Below are 22,794 nucleotides of genomic sequence, written 5' to 3'. Positions count from 1 at the left end.
GCTGTCTTGAGATATTCCAGTATCAGTCAAAGACGCCTCACTGTTCTCCATGCATATTGTCTAGGCTTTCGAACTCTCGATCTTTCCTCAGGCTGCTCGCTTACCCTGAGCTGACTTCCTCTTCTGCTTCTACTACATGCCTGGACTCCACGGAATACTTCAGAGTCGGCTTGCAGAAACTGCCCTCCCTGATCTCCCAACTGCCTCAGGACTTGGGTGCAGTTTTCCCACAGAGCTTACCCCACGAACCTGGATTATAGTCACTTGGGTCCCTGACCTGTTGGTCTGGGAGCTTCTTAAGGGAAGAAATCATTCTCATCTACCTGTACATCCCTGCAATACTTAGCAGAATACCAGAGCCTGAAATTTGAACAGAGGGAATCTGACTTGAAAATCCACTGTTTCCTATTGTAGATTTACCTCCATTGTTAAAGCCTATTTATTGATATATTGGGCATTTATGTTATTTCTAATTTCTCTTTACTGTAAAATGATATTGGTTAAAAATCCTAGCAAGTCTTTCAGTGTTCACAGGATTATTTGCTTAGGATAAATCTCTTGAGATGGATTACTAAATTAAGAAGTTATGCCTATTTTTAAGGTTTTTTTGATACATACTACCAGTTTGTCCTCCATAATATGTTATTTCCCTACAAGTGATTGTGGCTAGTTTTTAATGACACATAGATTTCTTTCTACCATCTATATTCAGAGGAAAGAACGCTTTGGGTATCTTTTGCATAGTTAATGTATGAGCAAGCTGATCACTAAATTTCGTCTTTAGAAAATTAGATACCATAATCTAATCCCTAATATAATGGCATCGTATCAGCTGGTGATTCCCTCTGATTTCATGAATTCTATTTATTATAGTAACACAAGCTTGGCATATAGACAAAGAATAGTTTTCATATTGAGCATTGGGCACCTGCATATCTTTTGAAAATCACAAACATAAAATTAACCATTTCTTTCTAGAGGCAAAAATGGTAATCTAATTTGCTATATAAATTTTATGTTTCTGTATGTGTATATACATATACATTTATATATACTATGTCTCTATATATGTATAAACTGTTCAGAAATTTAAGTTTAAAATATTTTATATTTTTGTTAAAAGATGGTACTAAATATTACTTGGATTTTTTTTTATAACTGCATACCACCCCCCATCACAAACACATACACAAAAACACCAATAAAGATGTGTGTGTTTAAAAGATTTACAGTTGATTGGAGAAGGAAATAACTACTTTTACCTTACTCTAACCTTCTTACCTAGATGATAGAATCCATTCAATAACTCGTTTTAAGTGAATTTACTCATCTTTCTTTCACTTACCTCCAAATCGGATTCCTCCTTGTGTAATGGCAACACCATCTTTCTGGACATCCAGGCTAAAAATCTTAGTAATCTTTAGCAACTCTTTCACAATATCTCTTCACTCCCAATCTACTCAGTCACTAAATCGTCCTGTGCTTGGCACTGAGGATGTAGCAGCCCTCAGCAAAATAGACATGACCCCCACCCTCATAACGTTCAGTCTAGTTTCAGCTCACATCAGTCTTTTTGGACTGTTGCTATAACTGTATGTCTTCTGTTCTGTCTCCAGTCTCTCTACTCTCCATTTTCGCTGGATGAAGGTATTGAAATTATTTTCTAAATTACTGACAGATCAATCATATTAACTCCTTCTCACAATAGGGAGCTCTGGAAGTTTACCACAGGCTACTGTCTATCAACCAAATGTCTCCCTTCTTAGGCTGAGACTCCAAAACCATCCATAACTGGCCCCTTACAGTCTTATGTCTAAATATTCTTTCACATACCCTGTGTTTCAATTATACCCAATTACTTGCTATTCTCCCAACACATCTTTAACTTTCATGCCTCTGGGACATTTATCCGTACTGTCCTTTGTGCAGCTGGCATGTTCCCTAACTACTTCTGGCAAAGTCCTAGTCATCTTTCAAGTTCAGAACCTTATGTGAAGTTGTTTCAATCCAGACAATGGCAGATGATATGTAATCATTCCTTACTCTAAATTCCTATAACACTTGTCTATTTTTGTGTCATTTCTCTTATAACTGGTTTGGGTAATAACGTCTTTTGCTTTGGTTAAAACATAAAATCTGAGGCTAGTTATAAAAAGAATTAACCATCATTTTATTCCCTCAGTGCCTAGATTAAGTCTTTAAAACAATCTGATCAGAAACTATATTATCAATAATTAGTGTTATTTTAAAGTAAAGAAAAATTAGAAAATAAGTTAAATGACCAGGAACAGGTTAAAAAATATAATGGATAAAGGTTAACAATGGAAAAGCATGGCATATAAGATCAAAATGTCAGACTGCCCAGGTTCAAATTCCCGTTCCACTACTTATTTTGTAGTCTTGGGTAGGTTACTTAACTTCAAGCAAGAAAATACAAGTTTTGAAAACTTAAGATTGAGTACTCTGAAATCCTACTCTAGAGACCTGAGGATACAGTGCTTCTATTTTTGTGAGTCAATAAACACAACCTTAACTATATACAGAGAAAAACATGATGACCTGGTTGGCATGTTCTGTGGCCCATTCTTCATCCAAGTTATCCAACTTAGCTTTGGAATGTTTCAGGTTCTCATTTTGTTGCTCTTTGGGTGGTGTTCTAGTGGCAAGAATCACATAATCCTTTTGTGAAGAACACTTAAAAACAAATTAAAAAAGCTTATTAGAGTGGTATCTCACTGAGGAATGTAGAGCTCTTACGATATTTAAAGACTGAGTAATATCTATAGCAGCCTAAATTGTTAATACCTGTATAATGGAATACATAGAGAATGCAATTTTCATGGACAGCCTTATAAAATTGTCTTCATATGTTATCTTTTAATATATTTAATATCAGACCCTCATTTATGTGGACATCAATATGAATCACATAGTGGTCATTAAAAATGGCTTCCTGGTGTGGGGGGGTAAATGAACTGCATTTAAATGAAAAGATAATAAACACCCTTGGTCAGTTTTCTAGTTATTCTATTTATTTCCTAAATAATTTGAGTAATTGGATCATTCAGCAAACACAAAAACTCAGTGAAATAAAGCAGCAAATGACCTTGTGTGTCTTACTTTCACTGAAATGATAATGGGAAACCTATACACGTGTGTCCGCAGAAAAACGAAGGGGATGTGGGACACGTAACGGAAGTGCTATCGGATTTATGTTCCCCAGTTTGAATAGCAGTTAAATGATAACCAAAGGGGGGAATCCAAAGATAAATTTAGGAATATTTAATAGCTCATTCTCATTACTGTGAAAGTTTCCTATAAAGAAAGAGTAAAAATGAGGCTGACGATACATGTTAACGTGTGTCATCCTCATACATGACCTGAAATCCTCCTCATTAGTGTCATCCTGGAATTGCAAATAAAGGAGATAAATTATTTCTATAAAAATTTCCAGAGAGTTACATTCAAATGCACACAGAAAAAAGTAGGTGTTAAGAAAGCTCTTCCTTTCATAAAATCTGACTTTGAAAAGAAAAGGAAACTGACCCTAGGAGTTGGAAACAGACAAGCTTGGGGGGAAGGAGAGAAAAGTGATGAACCCTGGGATAGAAGAAGAAGAAACATGTAAACAGTGGAAGAGATGAAAACACAGCATGAAGGAAGCCTGGAAGGGACATCCTAAGACTTATTTGTCAGACGGTGGTTTTGCTGAGCTCTAGAAACAGTCTATGTGCAGTAGAGCAAGTTTGGAAGAGGGTATTTCTCACTGACTTTTTATCTTTATGAATCACATCTTTCTCTAAGACTCTTCTTCCCTTAATTCTTTTAGAATAAAGGGAAGTAAAAGAAACTTAAATAAATAGTTCCTAGCAAAAAAAGCCCTACAGTAGACATTAAGTAACCTGAATCAGAAAGAAGTTCAGAGTGTTGCCCAGAGATGCAGTCTGGCTCTCTAATGAGGCTTCATAGTCTGGGGCTTACTCCCCAGGTGAACAGTGCAGGGGCTGCCCTCTGTCTTACAAGTTAAGATTTGTGACCATGAAGGGGAGTAAACACATGAGTCCTTCAGGACTTTCTTTATAAGTAGGTAACACGGGCATCAAATTTGAGCGAGAGGAGCGTGGAAAGGCAGACAGAATCAGAACAAAGAAAATTAATTATGTCGTTTGAAGGTTCTAAGGCAACATGATAAAATTGTGAAAGAAAATTGTCACAATAGAACTTTATTTGCTATTAGGCCTCAAAAGCAAGTCCTTGGGCCACAGTACTGTCTCCCCTAAATAGTGTTTAGACAGATACAGACAAAGTGCCTATATCTGTCTAAATGTTTTTTTGCTATTGTTATTTTGTATTGCTACTCAGTCCTCCCTGCTGACTAACATAGTCTTCCTTCAATTATAATCAGTCAGTTGGTGCTCAGGCTTTTTAAAGTAACTGCCCAAATCTTTGCTCCATTTTGTATTGATTTTTAAGGCTTAACTCGATGAGAGAAATAGAATTTGTCTAATTTTCAAATTTCTTCCAATCCCTTTCCCTCCCTCTCCACTGAATCAATGTTTATTTGTTTTTTAAATCCAGTAAGATAGATACTATAATATGTAACAAAATATGACCACTGTTGCTATAAGTCTGAGATAAGACAAACCAGAATGGGAATAAAATTGTCAAATTTTGGAGTTTCTACATATTTTGGCAGAAGGGAATATGTTCTGAATTATGCAAACCAAACCTCGACTAGGTTTATCCTGCTACTGCTCCACATTGTCCCTCAAAGATCTGTTTTTAAATTTACTTCTACATTCCATCCCTCTATACCATCACCTTGATTCTACTGTTAACTTTAAAACAGGTAATTTGTTTTTACCAATAAATGCACAGTAAAAGATACATACCTGTCCTATTAAAAGACCAGAGACAAAAGCCTTTCCTTGGAGATTCATGTTTGAAAGATACTGGCCAACATTCTCTTCTACAATGTAGGTTCTTCCCATTATGGAGAATTAATTCAATTTCCTAAATTACAAAAAAAAAAAAAAAAAACAAAAACACATTTCATTTTTACAGAAAAAAATACAACCTGCACTGTTTTTCTCATGGGGAAAGTCCAGAGAGAGAAGTGATACCACCCAATTACCCCATACCCTGCAGTGACTGCTTAGTAAGTAGGGTATTCTTACGTGCAAAGTTCAAATGTAGCTTCAGAATTTTCCACACAATGCTGCAGGAAATGATTACCAATCAACCAGCGTTGACATGAGAGATGAAACTTGTTTCCATGCCTGGGATAAGGAAAGGACATGAGTTGGTAGTCAACATACCTGATTTCTTATTTCAGATGCACTACTCCTCCGTTATTTCTGGTACTATATTGCTGAGCTTCGGTGTGCTCATTTCTAAAACAGGAAAAGATGATCATTCCTGATTTGCTCACTGGGAGGTAGATAGAATCAAATTCATTTACTCAATAAGCATACTATGGAGAACTATGTGGTAGAAATTGTTATCAGGTGGTTATAAGATGACTGGTACTTGACCTCTGCCCTTGAGTAACTTGTGGTACATACAACAGGCACTATGGAAGTAAATAAATAGGAATGCAGCACTAACGAACATTTGTATATCTTCTACTGAAACAAAGAAAGGTAATATAACTTGCCTAAAGGACAAAGGTGAGATTTAAACTCAAGCAGCCTGGCTCTCGAATCCATGCCCTTAAATATTATGCTCATACTGAGGAATCATACCCAATCTCTCTATTAAACCATTATTAAGGGTAACTCCTGTTCTGCTCTCTCTCTCCAGTTTGTGAATGAGAACCAGTGTATTCCTCTTCCTGCCTTATGGTCCTTTGATTCGAGGTTCTGTAGCTTAAACCCAAAGATGCTGAAAAAAGAGTTTGGTAATAATGATGATCTCAAGGAGTTCACATTCAGTGTGGGAGACAAAAATGTAAAGAGATGATATCCACAAAAGCTATAAAATAAAGTCAAGGCAACTCTAGATGTGCTAGGGTGGCATATCTGACACCAGGCAACTGTCAGTCAGTGACATCAGTCTAAAACTAAAGCCCAGAGAATTGGTTCCAGTTGGACATGGCCTATGAGATGCTGATTTGTTTCAAAGAGTCCATTCAGTGTTGCCTCAAAATGTATTAAATTTTTTCCTACCTCTTTTCTGACAACCATGCAAGTAAGATGAGTTTGCACACTGCTTTTGTTTAGAGTAAGTCTAGAACTGTCTGTCCAAATCATTAATTCCTCTACAAAGTTAAGGGCTTTCCACTTTTAGTAGTGCCTTAAGGTATGCATTTCTGTACATTCAACTCTCCTCATGCTATTCTACTCCTTTGCTTCTGGCCTGATAATTCCTAGTTCTTTCAAGAAATAGCAGTGACATGACTCCAAAGTTATGATATGTGATTTTCCAATCTTATTTCTTCCAAGGTGTCATCTACTGGCCATGTTAATCTGTGAGAAACTGAGTGCAGCAGGAGAATGATAACCTACTGAGTTATGAAATCTGGTTGAATGTCAGATAATTTTTTTAGTGCTCCTTCAAAACTTTTAAATGTAGTCAACAACCCTTTACGAACGATGCTACTAAAAAGGTGTAGCTTGCCTTATAGAGTTCAATATTTTCAATCACAGCAGATCTGAAAACCTATCTAATTTTAGGATTCTGCGAATTCAAGTAGCGAATATCTGCATTTTTCCAAATGGTAGATCAATAACTTGATAATATGGTGGACCTAGGACATAGTACAGTACCGCACATACCACCAATCTTAGTGCTTATATAAAACATTTGGGGGGGAATCAACCTTAAGTTCCCTACTGATGTTCACAAAAGGCTTGGTAATGTGGGAATTGCAGGATGAATTACTCATGCTTTATCTTCAATAAGTAATTTAATAAATTTTAGAAGAATAATCAAAAATAAAACCATTTACCGATTCAGCGCGGAAGTCACAGAAGTACAATCTGGAAACAAGTCGTTCTCTTAAGGTGACAGAGTGAGCAATGGTTTTTAAGAATTGTTTAAAAACTTTTGTTACAACAGTTGTTCAATTTTAAAAACACAAGACAACATCTTATGCAGTGTTATCATAAAACATAAAAACAAAGGTTACTCACAGTGATCCAACTCCTCCTAGCATTTTAAAATCTTCCTGAAAAACGAACTGGGTTCCTTAAATGCCTGTTGGATCACTGTTACCCACCGCGCCACCAAAAACAAATACATAAATAAATAAAATAAAAGCATCTAAGTTAGCCGTCTAAAATAAGGTGAGTTTGCCACAAATGGATTTGAGTGTGTTGTAGTGTCTGTCCATATGTTTCCTACACTCTGTTCTTTCTTCCTTGAAAAGGAAGCTCGGCCCTAATGCACACACTCAACCCTCACCCACACACGAATCACACGCTTAGGCTGACTCACCTGTACTAAGCGTGTGCACGCGTGGCAGACAAATCTGTCGCACTGTCAGTCCACCTGGGAAGGGAGGTTAGAGTGCAAGCACCAGCCTCCAAGGGGCCAGAGTGCCCTCTGATCCCAACTGCACAGCCAATGAATTCATCAGAAAGCGACGGACTTCCCACACCTCACTTCCCACTCCAAACCCAGGGTCTCCGGAGTCAGGAGGCGCAGATTGATGACGCGTGCAGGCCCCCCCCCAACCCCCCGCCTTCACCGCTGAGCCTCAGCCAAACCGACTGCGGTCGCCACCCCGCCCCCTTCCGGGCACCATTGAGAGCGTGGCGGTAGCCTGGCGCTTACCGTCCGGCCCTGCCGGGACCGATGCCCTCTAGTGGCTCAGTGTCTAGAAGCCGCCAAAGAGGACGACCCATGGCATCCCGAAGCTTTGATGGTAAGGACGCCTTGCTCTTCAGGGAGGGACGTGGGTGGACGAGTACTAAGTGGCGCCACCTCGCGGACAGTGGTCACGCGGCCGGGCAAGGAGGCGGGGGGCGGGGACAAAGGAGGAAGCCCAGCGGACGCTGCGGAATTGGGCTCAGGAGGGATTGAGGAAAAGCACTGCGTTTCCCAGAAGCCTGCGAGGCTTGAAGCGGGTGGAAAGGGGAGCCGGAAATCCGAGAGCACGACCAGGTCAGAGGCCACCTCTGAACTCGGATTCCCAGGGTGCACAGCGTCCAGCGGCTGCGCGCGCATTCGGACGCCGGCGCTGCGCGCTTCTGGTGCCTCCGCTAACACCGAGGACTCGATTTCCCAGGGTCCCGCCGCGGAAGTCTCCGGCGGGTCGGAGCGCGCGAGCCACCAGGCGAGGTGGCAGAGGCGGCCGCCCAGACTTCTGGGTCCTCCTGGTCTTCGCCTTTCTTCTCCGCTTCTGCTCCGTCGGCCCCTGCGGCTGCAGCCCCCGGCCCCACCGACATGGCGGCGGTGTTGCAGCAAGTCCTGGAGCGCACGGAATTGAACAAGCTGCCTAAGTCGGTGCAGAACAAACTTGAAAAGTTCCTGGCCGACCAGCAATCCGAGATCGATGGGCTGAAGGGGCGGCACGAGAAATTTAAGGTGGAGAGCGGTAAGTATGATGCTCTTCCCGCCCTTAGTTCTGGGCCTGGCTCCATAGCTGTGGCTTTGCCCCTGGCCAGCTCGCTCTCTGTCTACGATTACGGGGAGCATCGCTTCCCGGGCCCCGTGGGCGCCCTAGGCCTTTTCTCACCTGCTCTGACAGTTTGATACGAAGGAGACTTTTTGTTTTTTAAAACCTGAACCCACATTTAGGTCCATTTTCTTCGTAATTAGGGTAATCTCATATAGGGGCACTTAACGCTGTTAAGAAATTGTGAGATTTGGGTCTATTTACACCGGACTAAAGAGAGTACGCAACCCCTATCTCTCCGAGCCTTGAGTACCCTGTGTGTATGTTGCACGTAAAATAATGGTGATTTCCGCTCTATTGTCTGGTAATCTGCATTCAAAGCCCTTATTGACTGCTTCGTGCACTTGTTTTGAGTGTGTGTCGCGCTGGTCCGGTAACAAACTACGTACATGTTTATGGAAGTGAGTAGGTGCGTAGGACATTGGAAACAAAGGGAACGTGCAGTAAATATGTTTAATATGTGAGACTTATCTCCAAAAGTTGGAATTTTATAGAAAATATGTTAAGATCTATTTATAGATACTCTATAGTAGACCCTCAAATAAGAAAATTACCGACAATAGTGACGTCAATGTCCTTGAAATTAGAGCATAGTAATTAGCATTAGTAAAATTTTTCACAAGCCTTTTAAAGCAAAACAGTTTTTAATCTAAATTTTGTCTCCATTTAATAAATTTTTTTTGGCTGCTTTATGCTAAGAAATCTGATGTGTGGGGAAAATACTAAGATAAATAAGATATGTTACCTGCCTTGAAGAAGTTCATAATCTTGTGTGATAGACAGATGAGTAATTTGTAAAGCCTCTTTCGGCCGTATTTTCTTTTGTCATATGCATATAAGTCAGTTGGAAATATTAAAGACCTTTTCAGTGCTCGATGTATTTTCCTTTTCTCAAGTTATCTTACTTGGAATGCAGTTCCATTACTGTGTCTTAAATTTTAAAGTTAAGCTTATTAAAAATAATTGGCAATATTGAAACTGTGTGTACATGTGTAGTTGGTTTTAATTTTCTCTGCTCTTCTGTAGAACAACAGTACTTTGAGATAGAGAAGAGGCTGTCCCACAGTCAGGAGAGACTTGTGAATGAAACCAGAGAGTGCCAAAGCTTGCGGCTTGAGCTGGAGAAGCTCAGTAAGTATTTAATTACATCTTTGCAATTTCTGTGGAGTTTTGAGATGTTTAGACACTCACACTCTTTTGTATGCTTTGGAGACATTTACTTACTATCTATGAAAATACTGATTGTCATTGTCTTCATTTATGGTGATGTTTGATTTTTCATTCAGTGGTACAGACTTTGTGAGAACATAGGGTTTAATAGTCAGGAGGCCTGGGTTCTAATTCTTGAGTGCTATTAAAAGCTTTTTTGCCTTAATGTAAATCATAACAGTGTCTGACTGTTGTTTATAAAATGGCTAGAAGCACATGTCCATCTACCCACACAGCTATACGGATCAAATGTGGTATGTTTGAAAGCATTTTGAAAAGGCTAAATAAAGCATTATGCAACTGAAAAAGTAAAGAGAGTAGTTTAATTTTATGTTATTGAAAAATTAAAACCTATTAGTTCCATTATATTTATGTTTTAACTCTTTGTTGTAATTTTATATTTATGAATCTTGATATTTCCTATTTATAACTTAGTTCTTGTGAAAGATGAGTGGCTGTTTTCCTTCTTCATTAGTTTTCTTACATTATTAAGTCCTGGAAGGTACACAAAATCTTTTAAAGGTCCTGATATTTTTGGGGACGATGATGTGTATTGTGAGCTTTGTTTACAGTAGGAGAAAGCAAATGTCAGGAATGACCTTTATAGAATAGGGGCATAATAATTTATTATTAGATGTAGCTGGATTTCAATTTGATTGGGAACTCAGGAAGCTAATAAGGAAAATGGTTAACACTTCAACCTTCTTTCCTAACCATGTTCATGCTCATTTACTCTTTGCTTGGGTCCTAACTTTTTTCCAGCTAATTTTGGCACACCTCATTTTTAAAACATATGACATGCATATAGTAGGATATGGAAATGTGTAATGAAGGCATAAATACTTATGGAGTATTTAAATACCTATTTGAGGTCCAGTTCATCATCTATATATAGTTTTGCCTTGGCATAATAAAAAGTTCTGTAGAGTAGTGATGCAAAGAATTTTGGGAAAATGACTGTGATTATAGTTGCTTGTATAAGAACTGGAAAAAGGAGCAGGAGGGGAAGATGGGGGTAAACCTAAATCGACATCCGAAGTGTACAGTTACATTTGTGTTGTTTTAGTTTATCATTGTGCATCTGTAAGTTTGGAAAGCAGTAAATAACATTAAAGCAAAATAGAAAATTTAGACTAAATTTAGCAGGGTTTTTTCTTTTAATAAGCCAATTGTTTAAATAGAATTTAAGACTGGAAGTAGTAATAATGTATTTGCTCAATAAATTACTAGCACGTAATATAGATGAGTTTTAATGGAAGAAAGCTTCAGAAAGTACGTTCTAATTATCTGCATGTATTTAGAAGAGAGACTCTATAAGGGGAGATAGCCCATTATGAGTGGACATTGTGGGATTGATAATTCAGTATCAAGCATACTTTTTCTTCCACGTTAAAGGCTCCCTTTAGAGTGATAAATAAGCTTAATTACAATTACAGTATCCATTATTGTGACTACTGTGTATATATACTTTATGTAGTTTAAATGTTATTTACTCTCTTTATACTTTTTAACTCATTTTTTATTTGTAAATGTAATTCACCTTTTTATGTTTGACTTGGAAGATGTTATTGAAAAATAAGGAAACTGATAATTGCATATGCTTTTCCCTATAAATGTTGCCTGGAATGATCACAAATAAGATTTTGGAGAAGGGTGGCATATTTAAAATTTTGATCTAGAAATACAGTAAATTTGGGATATATTTATGAGTTTGGAATGCAATGTACAACTCACCCTTTCTGAGACTCAGTTTCTTAATTTTAAAATGTATATGGGTGGCAGTTGGGTAAAAATTGTCATTGCAAGTTTTAAGCTTATATGTGATTGATCATAAAATTCCTTTTATCCAGACAGTCAACTGAAGGCACTAACTGAGAAAAACAAAGAACTAGAAATTGCTCAGGATCGTAATGTTGCCGTTCAGGTAAATGTTATTCCTAGGAGTAAAGCTAATTGTAAGCATGATACTTGAGGAAGTATTCTATTCTGATTTTGCTTATTAATTAGTCAGTGGGAAGATGAAACAGCTGTTCTGTTAGGAGAAGCTACTAAGAAAAACGTGGATATAAACTTAAATTTTTTAATTGCGTCTTGATGTTTTTTAATAGATTGGACGTTTCTTTTACTCATTAGAATATATTGGTACTTGATATATAGTTTTAAAAAAAACACTTGGTTTTACCTCTGGAGCTCTTAAGTTTTGGTTTTTTGTTTTTTTTAAATTCTCATTGTAAGTAAACTGCCATAGAATTGTAAGTAGGATAGATGTTCATAGATCCATCTATCCATCTATCCACCTATCTACCTGCCATCCATCTTTCCTTTCTCTTAGAAATTAGTATCTATTTAATGCTTACTTATTGCCCAGGCATAATTTCAAGTATTGTGATACAGTTGGGGATATGAGTGAATCAACATGGGAAATTATTTCCTTACAATACTACTGTGTTTCCTCTTATATAAGGCCTAGTCGGACCATCAGCTCTAAAGTGTCTTTTGGAGCAAAAATAATATAAGACCCGGTATTATATTATACCCAGTCTTATATTGCATATGTAAAACCCGGTATTATTATATTATATTATATATTATAGTATATTATAGTATATTACATGAAACTCGGTCTTATATTAGACCTGGTCTTATATTAAAATAAGATCGGGTCTTACATTAATTTTTGCTCCAAAAGATGCATTCGAGCTTACAGTCCCGCTAGGTCTTATTTTCGGGGAAAACACAGTAATAAAATTGAATATGATTATAAGAATTGTGGACCAATTTGTTTAATAAAGTGATCATACCCAGTGATTCTTTGACCAGATAGAACTTTAGACTCCTTCCATTGCTTTTTAAAAATTTCCATTTGATATGAGGTTGAAAGATACTTAATATATAAAAGATACTTACGATGGCAAAGAGTAGTAGAATTGGTCCACTGGAAATTTAAAGTTCTCTACATAAAAAGACCTAAAATGCAAATAAACTGTTAAAAAGTTTTTTCAATAAAAGTATGACTGTTTACATCCTTAATACATGACCACTTTCAAATTATAAGAAAAATCAATGAAGAGGGAAATGGGCAAAGGAATTTAAAAGAGAGAGAGAAGCTACACAAATGGCCGATAGCAAAGTGAAATGTTACTCTACTTGTAATCAGAAAAATGCAGATAACACAATAATAACAATTATTTTTCACCTTCCCACATTGACATTGATTTCTTTCTCTTCATTATTTTTTTCTAAGAACAATCTTAAGTTCTGGCATGGGTGGCATGAGATTGACACTTATAACTCAAAGAAAAACATAAATTGCCATTGTCTTGCTGGAAAGTAATTTGACTAAGTTTATTAGGAATTTTAAGTAATTCCATTCTAGGGATCTTTCTTGAGAAATAATTGTAAATGTAGTGACAGCAAAAATTTAAAAGTAAATGTCTTACAAAGACATGTTTAAGGAGGACACTTCCAAATGATACAAAGTGACCTGGGAAGTTTTATCGTGAGCCTAGGAAAAATAATTTTTAGAAATCCAAAATACATTGTGAGCAGAAATGTTGAACGTATGGGTAATTTTTAAGCTTTTTGATGTATAAGTTATAAGAGAAAGAAAACGAACCACTTTTAAACTTCAGCTGATGTTAATTAAAGTGACAATTTCATGTTCAAGTTCCTGTATTGATTGATCAACTTGATTTTCTTATTTAAGTGTATTATGCTTGCTCCTTTATATGACAGAGCCAGTTTACAAGGACAAAGGAAGAATTAGAAGCTGAGAAAAGAGACTTAATTAGAACCAATGAGAGACTATCTCAAGAACTTGAATATTTAACGGGTATGAAGAACTCCACTATTTCACTTTCTCTTCTAACAGTGCTAGGAATTAACCCACAGCCCGTTTCTGTTGTTGAGATTTCTTTATCGTATGTCAGAATAGAGTTCAGAGTAACACGCTATAGTTTCTCCTACTCACTTATATTTAGATCAATATCAAGGATTTAAAGAAGTGGCTAGACAAGTTACACAAATGAAAAAAAACATCTCAAAGAAGTAGTAATTTGGACCAAGGTTTACATACAAAGATACTTACTATAAAGTTATTCGTAATATATTGAAAGCAATTTAAATGTTCATTTATAGAAGCTAAACTCCCTCATTTTATACACCCTTGTTGGTATAATCTGTCCATAAGCATTCAACATAAGAACTAAAAAGAAGAGCCCATATTTAAAAATAGGCTGGTGGAGTTAGAAGGCAGGAATATAAGATATGTAAACAGAATATTGTATGTAATACAGTTGATATATGAGTATTGAAGTGAACATGACTCTTAAGTAGCTTAATCGTATCAAGTTCCCTTTGGTGACTTTTTATAAGATTTTTGAAAATTTTTATTTCTATTAAAGGAGAAATTTTCAAATACTTTTGTTGTTATACAGCAGTATTTAATTAGGTAACTAGACTTTTCCAGTCTCAGAAAAAGTTACTTCAAAGTATTTGTTGAGAATGTTCATCAGCTAGTGAGTAGGTAAAATGAATTTTTTTCATAAAAACCTTGATATAAGGAACATGAAAAGTAAGCATGTATATTATGGCTGTTTTGAGTAGAAGTTTTTTTTATATATATCATTACTTTTTAATTTGACAAATGGCTATTTGTGAAATTTTAATAGACTCTTGGTTATAGATCAGGAAAATTACCGTTGATTTTGCATATTTTGCTGATAATTCTGTACTTGAAGTAAAATAACCAGTATAAATTAAATTGGTTGGGTATAGGAATTTAGCTTCTTTGTCATCTATTCATTTAAATTTGTAATTAATAATGGCAGAAACAGATTAAAATAGAGGACTTGGGAACTACTTACTTTATATTAAATGTTTATATTCCTAGAGATGTGTTTTTTGATGTTTGGTTCCTCTGAACGATAATTAGTCATTTTAAAACTTGCTTCTGACCTTTCTAGAGGATGTTAAACGTCTAAATGAAAAACTTAAAGAAAGCAATGCAACAAAGGGCGATCTTCAGTTAAAACTGGATGAACTTCAAGCTTCTGATGTTTCTGTTAAGGCAAGTAACAATTCTTAATGCACCAAACACAGTTTTTGCTTAAGACTCACTAAATGTTATCTATAAAATAATTAAAAGCTGTAGTTTGTTTTTTCTGAAGGTCAGGGAATTAAGAAGTATCAAGACAATTTTAATTGAACTGCTTTGCTTGTGTGATATTTAAGTTCTTGTAGTTCTTATCTGATTGTGTTTCCTGTTAAGAATCCTTGCAGATATTTATTTCTGTTGTAAAATAAAATTCTGCTTGTGTTTGTTAGATGCAGACAAAATCTTTTGAAGAACTATATATTGTCTTTCACTATTAATGTTATTTTTTTGGATTCCTTTAGTATCGGGAAAAACGTTTGGAGCAAGAAAAGGAATTGTTACATAATCAGAATACATGGCTGAATACAGAGTTGAAATCCAAAACTGATGAACTTCTGGCTCTTGGCAGAGAAAAAGGAAATGAGATTCTAGAGCTTAAATGTAACCTTGAAAACAAGAAAGAGGAGGTACATTAATAAAATTGTATCTTTGTATTGGTTATAAACTTACTTGTGCTCCAGTTTATTAAAAATGTATTCAGTGGTGTGTCAAAGTAAATATATTGAAAGATTAAGGGTCAAATATGGAGGACATAATTCATAAACATTTGGCCTGGGAAATTAACCAATTTCATTTAAATAAAGAATTTAAGATATTCTGTGATGAATTTTGGAACTACTATTGTCTTATGATAATCTTTCTTAAGACTTGTTTAAGACGTGGTGGTAAGTTTTTGTGAGTTAAAGCCAAAAATGTTTTTTCGTGAGCTATTTTTCATTTTCTTAAATATACACATTTTCTTGTAAAATGCTTTTTTGGGTGTGGGGGATTATTTTGCTGTTATTTGGCAGCTAAACTTCATATCAAATTAATTTCAGTTAATACATCATTCTCCCCCCACCTAACCCTACTTTTTGTTTCTAGGTTTCAAGACTGGAAGAACAGATGAATGGCTTGAAAACGTCAAATGAGAATCTTCAAAAGCATGTAGAGGATCTGTTGACCAAACTGAAAGAGGTATTGTAACCACTTTAAAATATCTCTTTTACAAAAATATTAGAGCACTTATGAAGTTATTACTTTGTAAAATTATTTCATGTTTTGAACTGGTCCTGGCACCATGAAATAGGTAGGACATTTCCCTATGATGTAGCTAGACTAAAATAGGTAGAATCAGATGTAACAGTTACACGCTATAACCAAAGTAATGTGTAAAACTGAGTATGGTCAATTTTAATATTTAAGTATTCCATTTTAAGATAAAAAATATAATTGCTATTTTTAAGGTAGTTCATCTTCATCACAAAAACTCATTCTAATTTTTAGTGTTTTAGTTTTATCTCTTTACTATATAAAACTGGATAAAATATAAATATTTTTATCTTGGCGTTCGATAAGCTTTATAAATTCAGTTCAAACGAGATAGCTATAATTGGGTTGTTTTGTTTTGTTTTGTTTTGTTTCAGGCAAAGGAGCAGCAGGCCAGTATGGAAGAGAAATTTCACAATGAATTAAATGCTCACATAAAACTCTCTAACCTATACAAGGTAGGTACCCTGCTACACATTTTCGTTTCCCAATGTTACATTATTGGATATTGGGTAACTTTAAGATTAAATTTTAGAGTGCTGCTGATGACTCAGAGGCAAAGAGCAATGAACTGACCCGAGCAGTGGACGAACTACACAAACTTTTGAAAGAAGCTGGAGAAGGTAACTTTTCAAATATGAGAAGACTTTTGTTTTCAGATAGAAGATACCTTTTTCTTTACTTTAGTGTAGAAGGTTGGATTTGGAAGTCAGATTAACTTGATTAGGGACAAACTTTGGTACAGAAAAAAGATCCTTGGATTAAGAAATTTTAAATTATCTTTTCAGCAAATACTACATTTGAAAATATAGATAGCTATTGTTTTTCTATATCTTTCAGCTAATAACCTTATGTATATTCTGATTTCTAATAGAAAATTTTTCTTCCATTTTTAAAACATTTACTTTGATAAGTATATAAGGGTTTATAGGTTGGTATTACCTTAACCCATACATAAGCCTCACTTTTAAAGTTATAAATACTGTATTTTAAAGTCTTTGATTTTTCTTATATTCTTACTTTTTTTGAAATGTAAGTTTTTTATGTATGATCTTTTTCAGTCATGTCCTATGTTCTAGACTAAAGTTCAGATTAAAACCAAAGAGATACTTAGAGGTACTTCTTTTACAGTTTGAGTTTCCTTATTTTTCCCACGGATAGGAGGACACCAAAGGTAGAAATAGATTGACCAGATCAGGACATTTCAGGAATTATAATTTCAGCAGGTAATAAGTCAACGACAGTCTCTCTAGAATTGAATATTGTCTGCTGAAGGGAAAAATGACTGTTACATTTTATAAGCTCCACGATTTTACTTATATATTTGAATATTCTGTCTTTAAAAATGTTTTTAGCAAATAAAGCAATACAAGATCATCTTCTAGAGGTGGAAGAATCGAAAGAACAAATGGAAAAAGAAATGCTTGATAAAATAGGGAAACTGGAGAAGGAATTAGAGAATGCAAATGACCTGCTTTCTGCCACAAAACGTAAAGGTATGGATAAGTAGATGCTTATTAAGTGGCTTGTAATACTAGAACTTTTCTACATAGTTCTCTTAATATTACTCGTAGTATTTCTCTGACATGTTGTGATGTAGGAAATTCCATCAAGTTAACAGCATTAGAATTTATTTTTACTTTAAAATTAGTACTTTATGTATCTTTACTGTATTGTCGGATTCGATCACATGTAATTGTGTGTCAGTTTCCAGAACTGTAATTACTTCATGATTTTTAGAATTGGGTTGTGTTATATGACTCTTTGATGTCATAGTTTTAAAATCTTCATGGGAATTTATACGTAACGTACAGTAGGTGTCACTTTTTATTTGAAAAATATATTAGTGGCTTTCGTTTGAAATTTTACAAAAATATACCAGATGTCTATGTGTTGGCACAGGAGCCATATTATCTGAAGAAGAGCTTGCAGCCATGTCTCCTACTGCAGCAGCCGTAGCTAAGATAGTGAAACCTGGCATGAAGTTAACTGAGGTAAGAGTGGTGTTAAATATTGTTATTTTCCCCCAGCAAAAGTGTTCACATCTCTCTGAAACTTAATCCCTAGAAAAACTATTCTTAAAATCATCTGATGATTAATATGTCATTTTTGGAAAGGCTTTATTGGTTCCTGGTTATATGTAACAGTAAATATTTCTATCTTGTTTAAGTGCTAATGAATGTTTATTATGAAGATGGACTATATACTGCTGTTGTTATACCTACATTTAAAATTATTCCTCTTCTGCTTTCAGCTGTATAATGCTTATGTGGAAACGCAGGATCAGTTGCTTTTGGAGAAACTAGAAAACAAAAGAATTAATAAGTACTTAGATGAAATAGTGAAAGAAGTTGAAGCCAAAGCACCAATTTTGAAACGCCAGAGGGAGGAGTATGAACGTGCACAGAAAGCTGTGGCGAGTTTATCTGTTAAGCTTGAACAAGCTATGAAGGTTGGTTCCATTCCTAACTTAGCTGTGGGAAAAATACGTATGAGAAATTATTTACTACGTAGTGTTTTCTTAGTACTAAAGTATTGAAGTCAGAAAAGGCTAAATATGCTTTTTTCAGAGATACAGTAATTAAACATTTTAAAGTTTATTACTGTATTATGAAACACCTATAATCACAAAATGTTCTACCTTTATTTTGCTAAAATTTTGAGAGCCTTTACATTTTTTAAGACATTTGGGATGTGTTCTGTAGGGTTCTGTAACAGATAAGTAGCCACTCTTCAAATTAACATAGCAATCTCTCTTTATAATAGAACTCTCCTAAATTTAGCATGGTCTTTGTCGGGCAGTTCTGACATGCTCTTAAAAAATGATAATATTTTTTGATCACAGGGAGGAACTTTTTCATACTATTTAACAATTTGGCAGATCTTTATAAGTGTTATTTTGTTACTGTTCTTTGCATATTTGAAATACTGAGGAGGTTCATAAATATCTTTTACCTTTCAAGGTTGTATAAATAAATTGTGTCCTTAATTTAAACTTTTGTTGCTGTTGCTAATACAATTTAAATGTCAGTTTAAGTCAACGTATATTATATATAATTGTGTCTTCCTGAATCAGATAATACCTAGTAGTCTTGCCTTGACAGAATATTGGCTTTTTGACACCCCTTTCCCTAGTGTGGTTTGAAAAGAGGTCCCCTGGGTCTAATTAGACCCTCTTGAGTTTCTCACCGTTGAGAATGAGCATATTGCCAGGAGCTCGTTGTCTGAAGGGAATAGTGAGGTAGAACTAGGGCATAAGAATCAGATAATAGCAGCTTTTCAATATGGAGAAAACCTCTTTGTTCCTTCTTCACTAATGCACAGGTACAGTAAAAAAAAATCCCTTACTACTTTCTTCCATAACTGCCAAAGGATTTAAAGATAATTTCTGTATGTTTTTTTTATAACTGAATCTTATGTTCATAACGTACATTATGTGTCCTTCAGTCTAGCTTCTGTGGTGCTCATTTGTTAGTTTTTCAGGGTTTTATAACCAAATAACTTCCTTGGCATCTTACTCCCATTTTGAACACAATAGATTTTGTATCATTGCCATCGTTCATGAATATTCACCAGCTTCGTTATGTCATATACTTGCCCCTACTGAAATTGGTTTATGATTACCTTTAGGGCAGTGTACTCAGAGATACATGAAACACCAGGATAAATACAAGCCATCTTTCACTTGAATGGTATTTACAACATTTTTATGTCAAAACAACACATTAAGAAGCAAAATTTGAATGAGAGAAAACATAAGATTTCAAAGATATTTTGTGCTTAATCAGACTCCTTAAAACTGTGGCTCTGAATCCCTAATGATACTGTGATGGAAAACTTTGCAAAGCACTGCATATGCTATCATATTTTTTTAATAGTCTTGTCATATTGGCTACTGCTTCTTTAGAATTAATTCCTAATGTGTTTTTTATAAAATCAAATCTTGTGTAACTTACCCAAAATTTTTTACTGATTGGATGTTTATTTCCAGATAACCAGTGTAATGATTATCATTATAATGGAGTCCTTTGTTTTTGTCTTAATAACAAAACTTTTGAGATTTTGTGTTTTGTCATATGCTTTTTGTCAAAAGCATTTGATAATACAGTGATGAGCATTATAATGACCAACCTTTGAGATAGTAAGAAATACATGTAAAGAAATATTTGTAACGAAATTTTTCTTTGGGGCTACTGTATTATGTAGAATGTTTTTAATTTATAAGTTGATTACTATGGTAATTGAGCACTGTATGTTTTTGTTAGTCGTGTGACTCCTTCATTTATATAGATCTTAGAAGGAAACAGCATTTTCACTTGAATTTGCATTTTAAAGGAGATTCAGCGTTTGCAGGAGGCCACTGATAAAGCCAACAAACATTCGTCTGTACTTGAAAGAGACAATCAGAGAATGGAAATACAAATAAAAGATCTTTCACAACAGGTTAGAAATTTTTGTTTCCTTTCCTATTTTTTTCCTGAATTGATGGCCCAGTAATGTTTGAATCTGCAGGTATCTAAGAGAACTACCACGTGTGAAATTCTCATCAATTAGGAATACTACTCTAGCAGAATTGCATCCTAATCATTGTTTCTTCATAGCTCCCTCCTTTTTTTTCTTTTTTTTTGAGTGTTCCATAAATTTTCAAATTATAAGTACTGGTTGAAATAAATGAAATAATTCAAAGATAAATAAAAATTCTTCCCCCAGCCAAGTCCCAGAGTATATTCTTTCACGTCATTCTCCTTATAAGTACAAATGTGAGCATATATAAACATATGTAAGCATTCTTTGTTTTTACTGCTATAAATGCATGCCATATGCATTACCCGCCACTTTTTTGATTGAATTAGTCAGGAAATTTCGATCTGTTTTTGTTTATTTTATCCGAATTTTTGTTTGTGGGTCTACATACAATACATAAAAATTTCACATGAATGAAATTAATGTCTATTTTCCATGCTGTCTTGCCCCATCATGCAATACATACATAAGGACACATACACACAATGAGTATCTATTTTTGTGTGTTTTTTAATTGTCCGTTTTACAAAAATTGAGCCATGCTTCTGGAATTATAATTGGGCTGCTTTTAAACATAACAGATTTCATTACACACTTTTATAAAAATGAAAAATAATTTTTTCCATTAAAATTTTATTTAGGTTTTAATACCTAAAATGTAATGCCTGATATTTTTGTAAGATAATTTGATAGAAGTTGATGGTGTTTATAAAGTAGTATTTTCACTTCAAAAATTTCATTTTCTTCTGAACATTTCCAGAATCAAAGCCAATACTATTTGATAACATACTAAAACTTTGTTTTTAGATTAGAGTGCTTTTGATGGAACTTGAAGAAGCCAGGGGTAACCATGTAATTCGTGATGAGGAAGTAAGCTCTGCTGATATAAGCAGTTCATCTGAAGTGATATCCCAGCATCTAGTATCTTACAGAAATATTGAAGAGCTTCAACAGCAAAATCAACGTCTCTTAGTGGCTCTTAGGGAACTTGGAGAAACCAGAGAACGAGAAGAACAAGAAACAACTTCATCTAAGTAAGCTGTTAACTACATTGGTTTCTTCAAACATTTATTGAAAACGTCTCCTGTACACCCTAATGGGAATATACTGGGAATAGAGTGATTTAGAAGAGAAAATAAATACTGAACGATACCCCCCAAAAAAAAAAAATTCTACTCTCAGGGACCTCAATTTGTGGATGAGCTTGATAATAAGATGGATAAGTAAGTAGGTGATTTTAATTCAGTGTGATTAGTGCTATAATAGATAAAGCCTAGAGGTAGGAGCAGAGAGGTGGAGGACCTAGCCTAGACTTGAGGGAATAGGCCTGACTTCATGGAGGAGATATGAGGAATTAATTACTCAAGCAGAGTAAAGAATTTTTTTCAAAAAATGTGTTCAGTGCTAGAGGAGGAGTGGCTGTGAATGTGAGAAGACAGGAGTTTGGACTGGGTGGAGTTGGTTTAATTTTTTCAAAAAATATTTCCGATGACAGTGGTGAGTGCCTGAGTCCTATTATGGTGATGGTTTTACAAGTGGTTCTTAAAATGTCAGCAGACAAAAGAAAGGATAAGAGAGACGAAAACATTATGCTTAATGGTAAATGATAAAAGACTTAGTCATTTTACAGTAAAAAGTATAACTGCCTCTTAATCTCAGTCCTGTGAAATAGACTGATGGTTTTTCCCACAGGATCAGTGAGCTTCAGCTCAAACTTGAGAACGCGCTCACTGAACTGGAACAACTCCGTGAGGCACGACAACATCAGATGCAGCTTGTTGATTCCATAGTTCGTCAGCGTGATATGTACCGTATTTTGTTGTCACAAACAACAGGAGTTGTTATTCCTTTACAAGGTTGGTTTTTATATCTTATCTTAAAAGTGTCCAAGTATTTTTGGAAAATTTTCTGAAATGTATATTGGTGAATGGATTTTGCAACATAAGCAGTATTCACTCCAATGACAGTTTCAAATTTGACTTCATATATGATTAGTAATAACAGATCATAAATCCTAAAACACACCATTATTTCAGGTATTATTAAAAAAGAAGAAATGCTGACCATTGTTGAAAAGTGTGTATCCTTGAATCAATGAATTATGATACTTATTTTGATTATATTTTCTTTTACCATTTAATCTGCAACTACAGGTAATCCGATAGCAAAAATCATCAATAGGTTATTTAGTATGTTTCGTAATTTTTATAATCTTACGATTTTATTTAAATCTAGCTTGTTGATTATGGTGATGATG

At 35.1% G+C, this 22,794-nt stretch overlaps 2 protein-coding genes across 9 annotated transcripts in view; one reads left to right on the top strand and one right to left on the bottom strand.

Moving 5' to 3' along the window:
• ODR4 (odr-4 GPCR localization factor homolog) overlaps positions 1-7,916 on the bottom strand; it is a 29,448-nt gene extending 21,532 nt beyond the window's left edge. Inside the window, exons 1-4 of one of the 5 annotated variants that reach the window (XM_074322248.2) lie at positions 7,777-7,916; positions 5,319-5,393; positions 4,893-5,013; positions 2,560-2,694 (exon numbers count right to left, since the gene is read on the bottom strand). In XM_074322248.2, coding sequence (XP_074178349.2) covers positions 2,560-2,694; positions 4,893-4,991 — 234 coding nt within the window. In that variant the 5' untranslated portion in view covers positions 4,992-5,013; positions 5,319-5,393; positions 7,777-7,916. Of the gene's footprint in view, positions 1-2,559; positions 2,695-4,892; positions 5,014-5,177; positions 5,280-5,318; positions 5,394-6,949; positions 6,996-7,437; positions 7,562-7,776 lie in introns of those variants that run through there. The other 4 variants (XM_074322250.2, XM_074322247.2, XM_074322249.2 and 1 more) reach the window with 4 other exon arrangements.
• Positions 7,728-22,794, top strand: part of TPR (translocated promoter region, nuclear basket protein) — a 59,153-nt gene continuing 44,086 nt past the window's right edge. For all 4 annotated transcript variants that reach the window (XM_074322244.2, XM_019738042.3, XM_019738043.3 and 1 more), the window contains exons 1-16: positions 7,728-7,867; positions 8,231-8,539; positions 9,647-9,751; positions 11,680-11,753; positions 13,565-13,661; positions 14,794-14,897; positions 15,227-15,391; positions 15,849-15,941; positions 16,391-16,471; positions 16,549-16,636; positions 17,369-17,509; positions 17,916-18,007; positions 18,268-18,465; positions 20,349-20,456; positions 21,345-21,571; positions 22,230-22,393. In XM_074322244.2, the coding sequence (XP_074178345.2) occupies positions 7,798-7,867; positions 8,231-8,539; positions 9,647-9,751; positions 11,680-11,753; positions 13,565-13,661; positions 14,794-14,897; positions 15,227-15,391; positions 15,849-15,941; positions 16,391-16,471; positions 16,549-16,636; positions 17,369-17,509; positions 17,916-18,007; positions 18,268-18,465; positions 20,349-20,456; positions 21,345-21,571; positions 22,230-22,393 (2,116 nt within the window). In that variant the 5' untranslated portion in view covers positions 7,728-7,797. The remainder of the gene's footprint in view (positions 7,868-8,230; positions 8,540-9,646; positions 9,752-11,679; positions 11,754-13,564; positions 13,662-14,793; positions 14,898-15,226; positions 15,392-15,848; positions 15,942-16,390; positions 16,472-16,548; positions 16,637-17,368; positions 17,510-17,915; positions 18,008-18,267; positions 18,466-20,348; positions 20,457-21,344; positions 21,572-22,229; positions 22,394-22,794) is intronic.

Source organism: Rhinolophus sinicus, chromosome 11 (genome assembly GCF_057876585.1).
Source record: "Rhinolophus sinicus isolate RSI-liver-muscle chromosome 11, RSI-T2T, whole genome shotgun sequence".
NCBI lineage: Eukaryota > Metazoa > Chordata > Mammalia > Chiroptera > Rhinolophidae > Rhinolophus > Rhinolophus sinicus.
The sequence above is the reverse complement of the archived record's forward strand: the minus strand, read 5'-3'. Positions and strand labels throughout refer to the sequence as shown.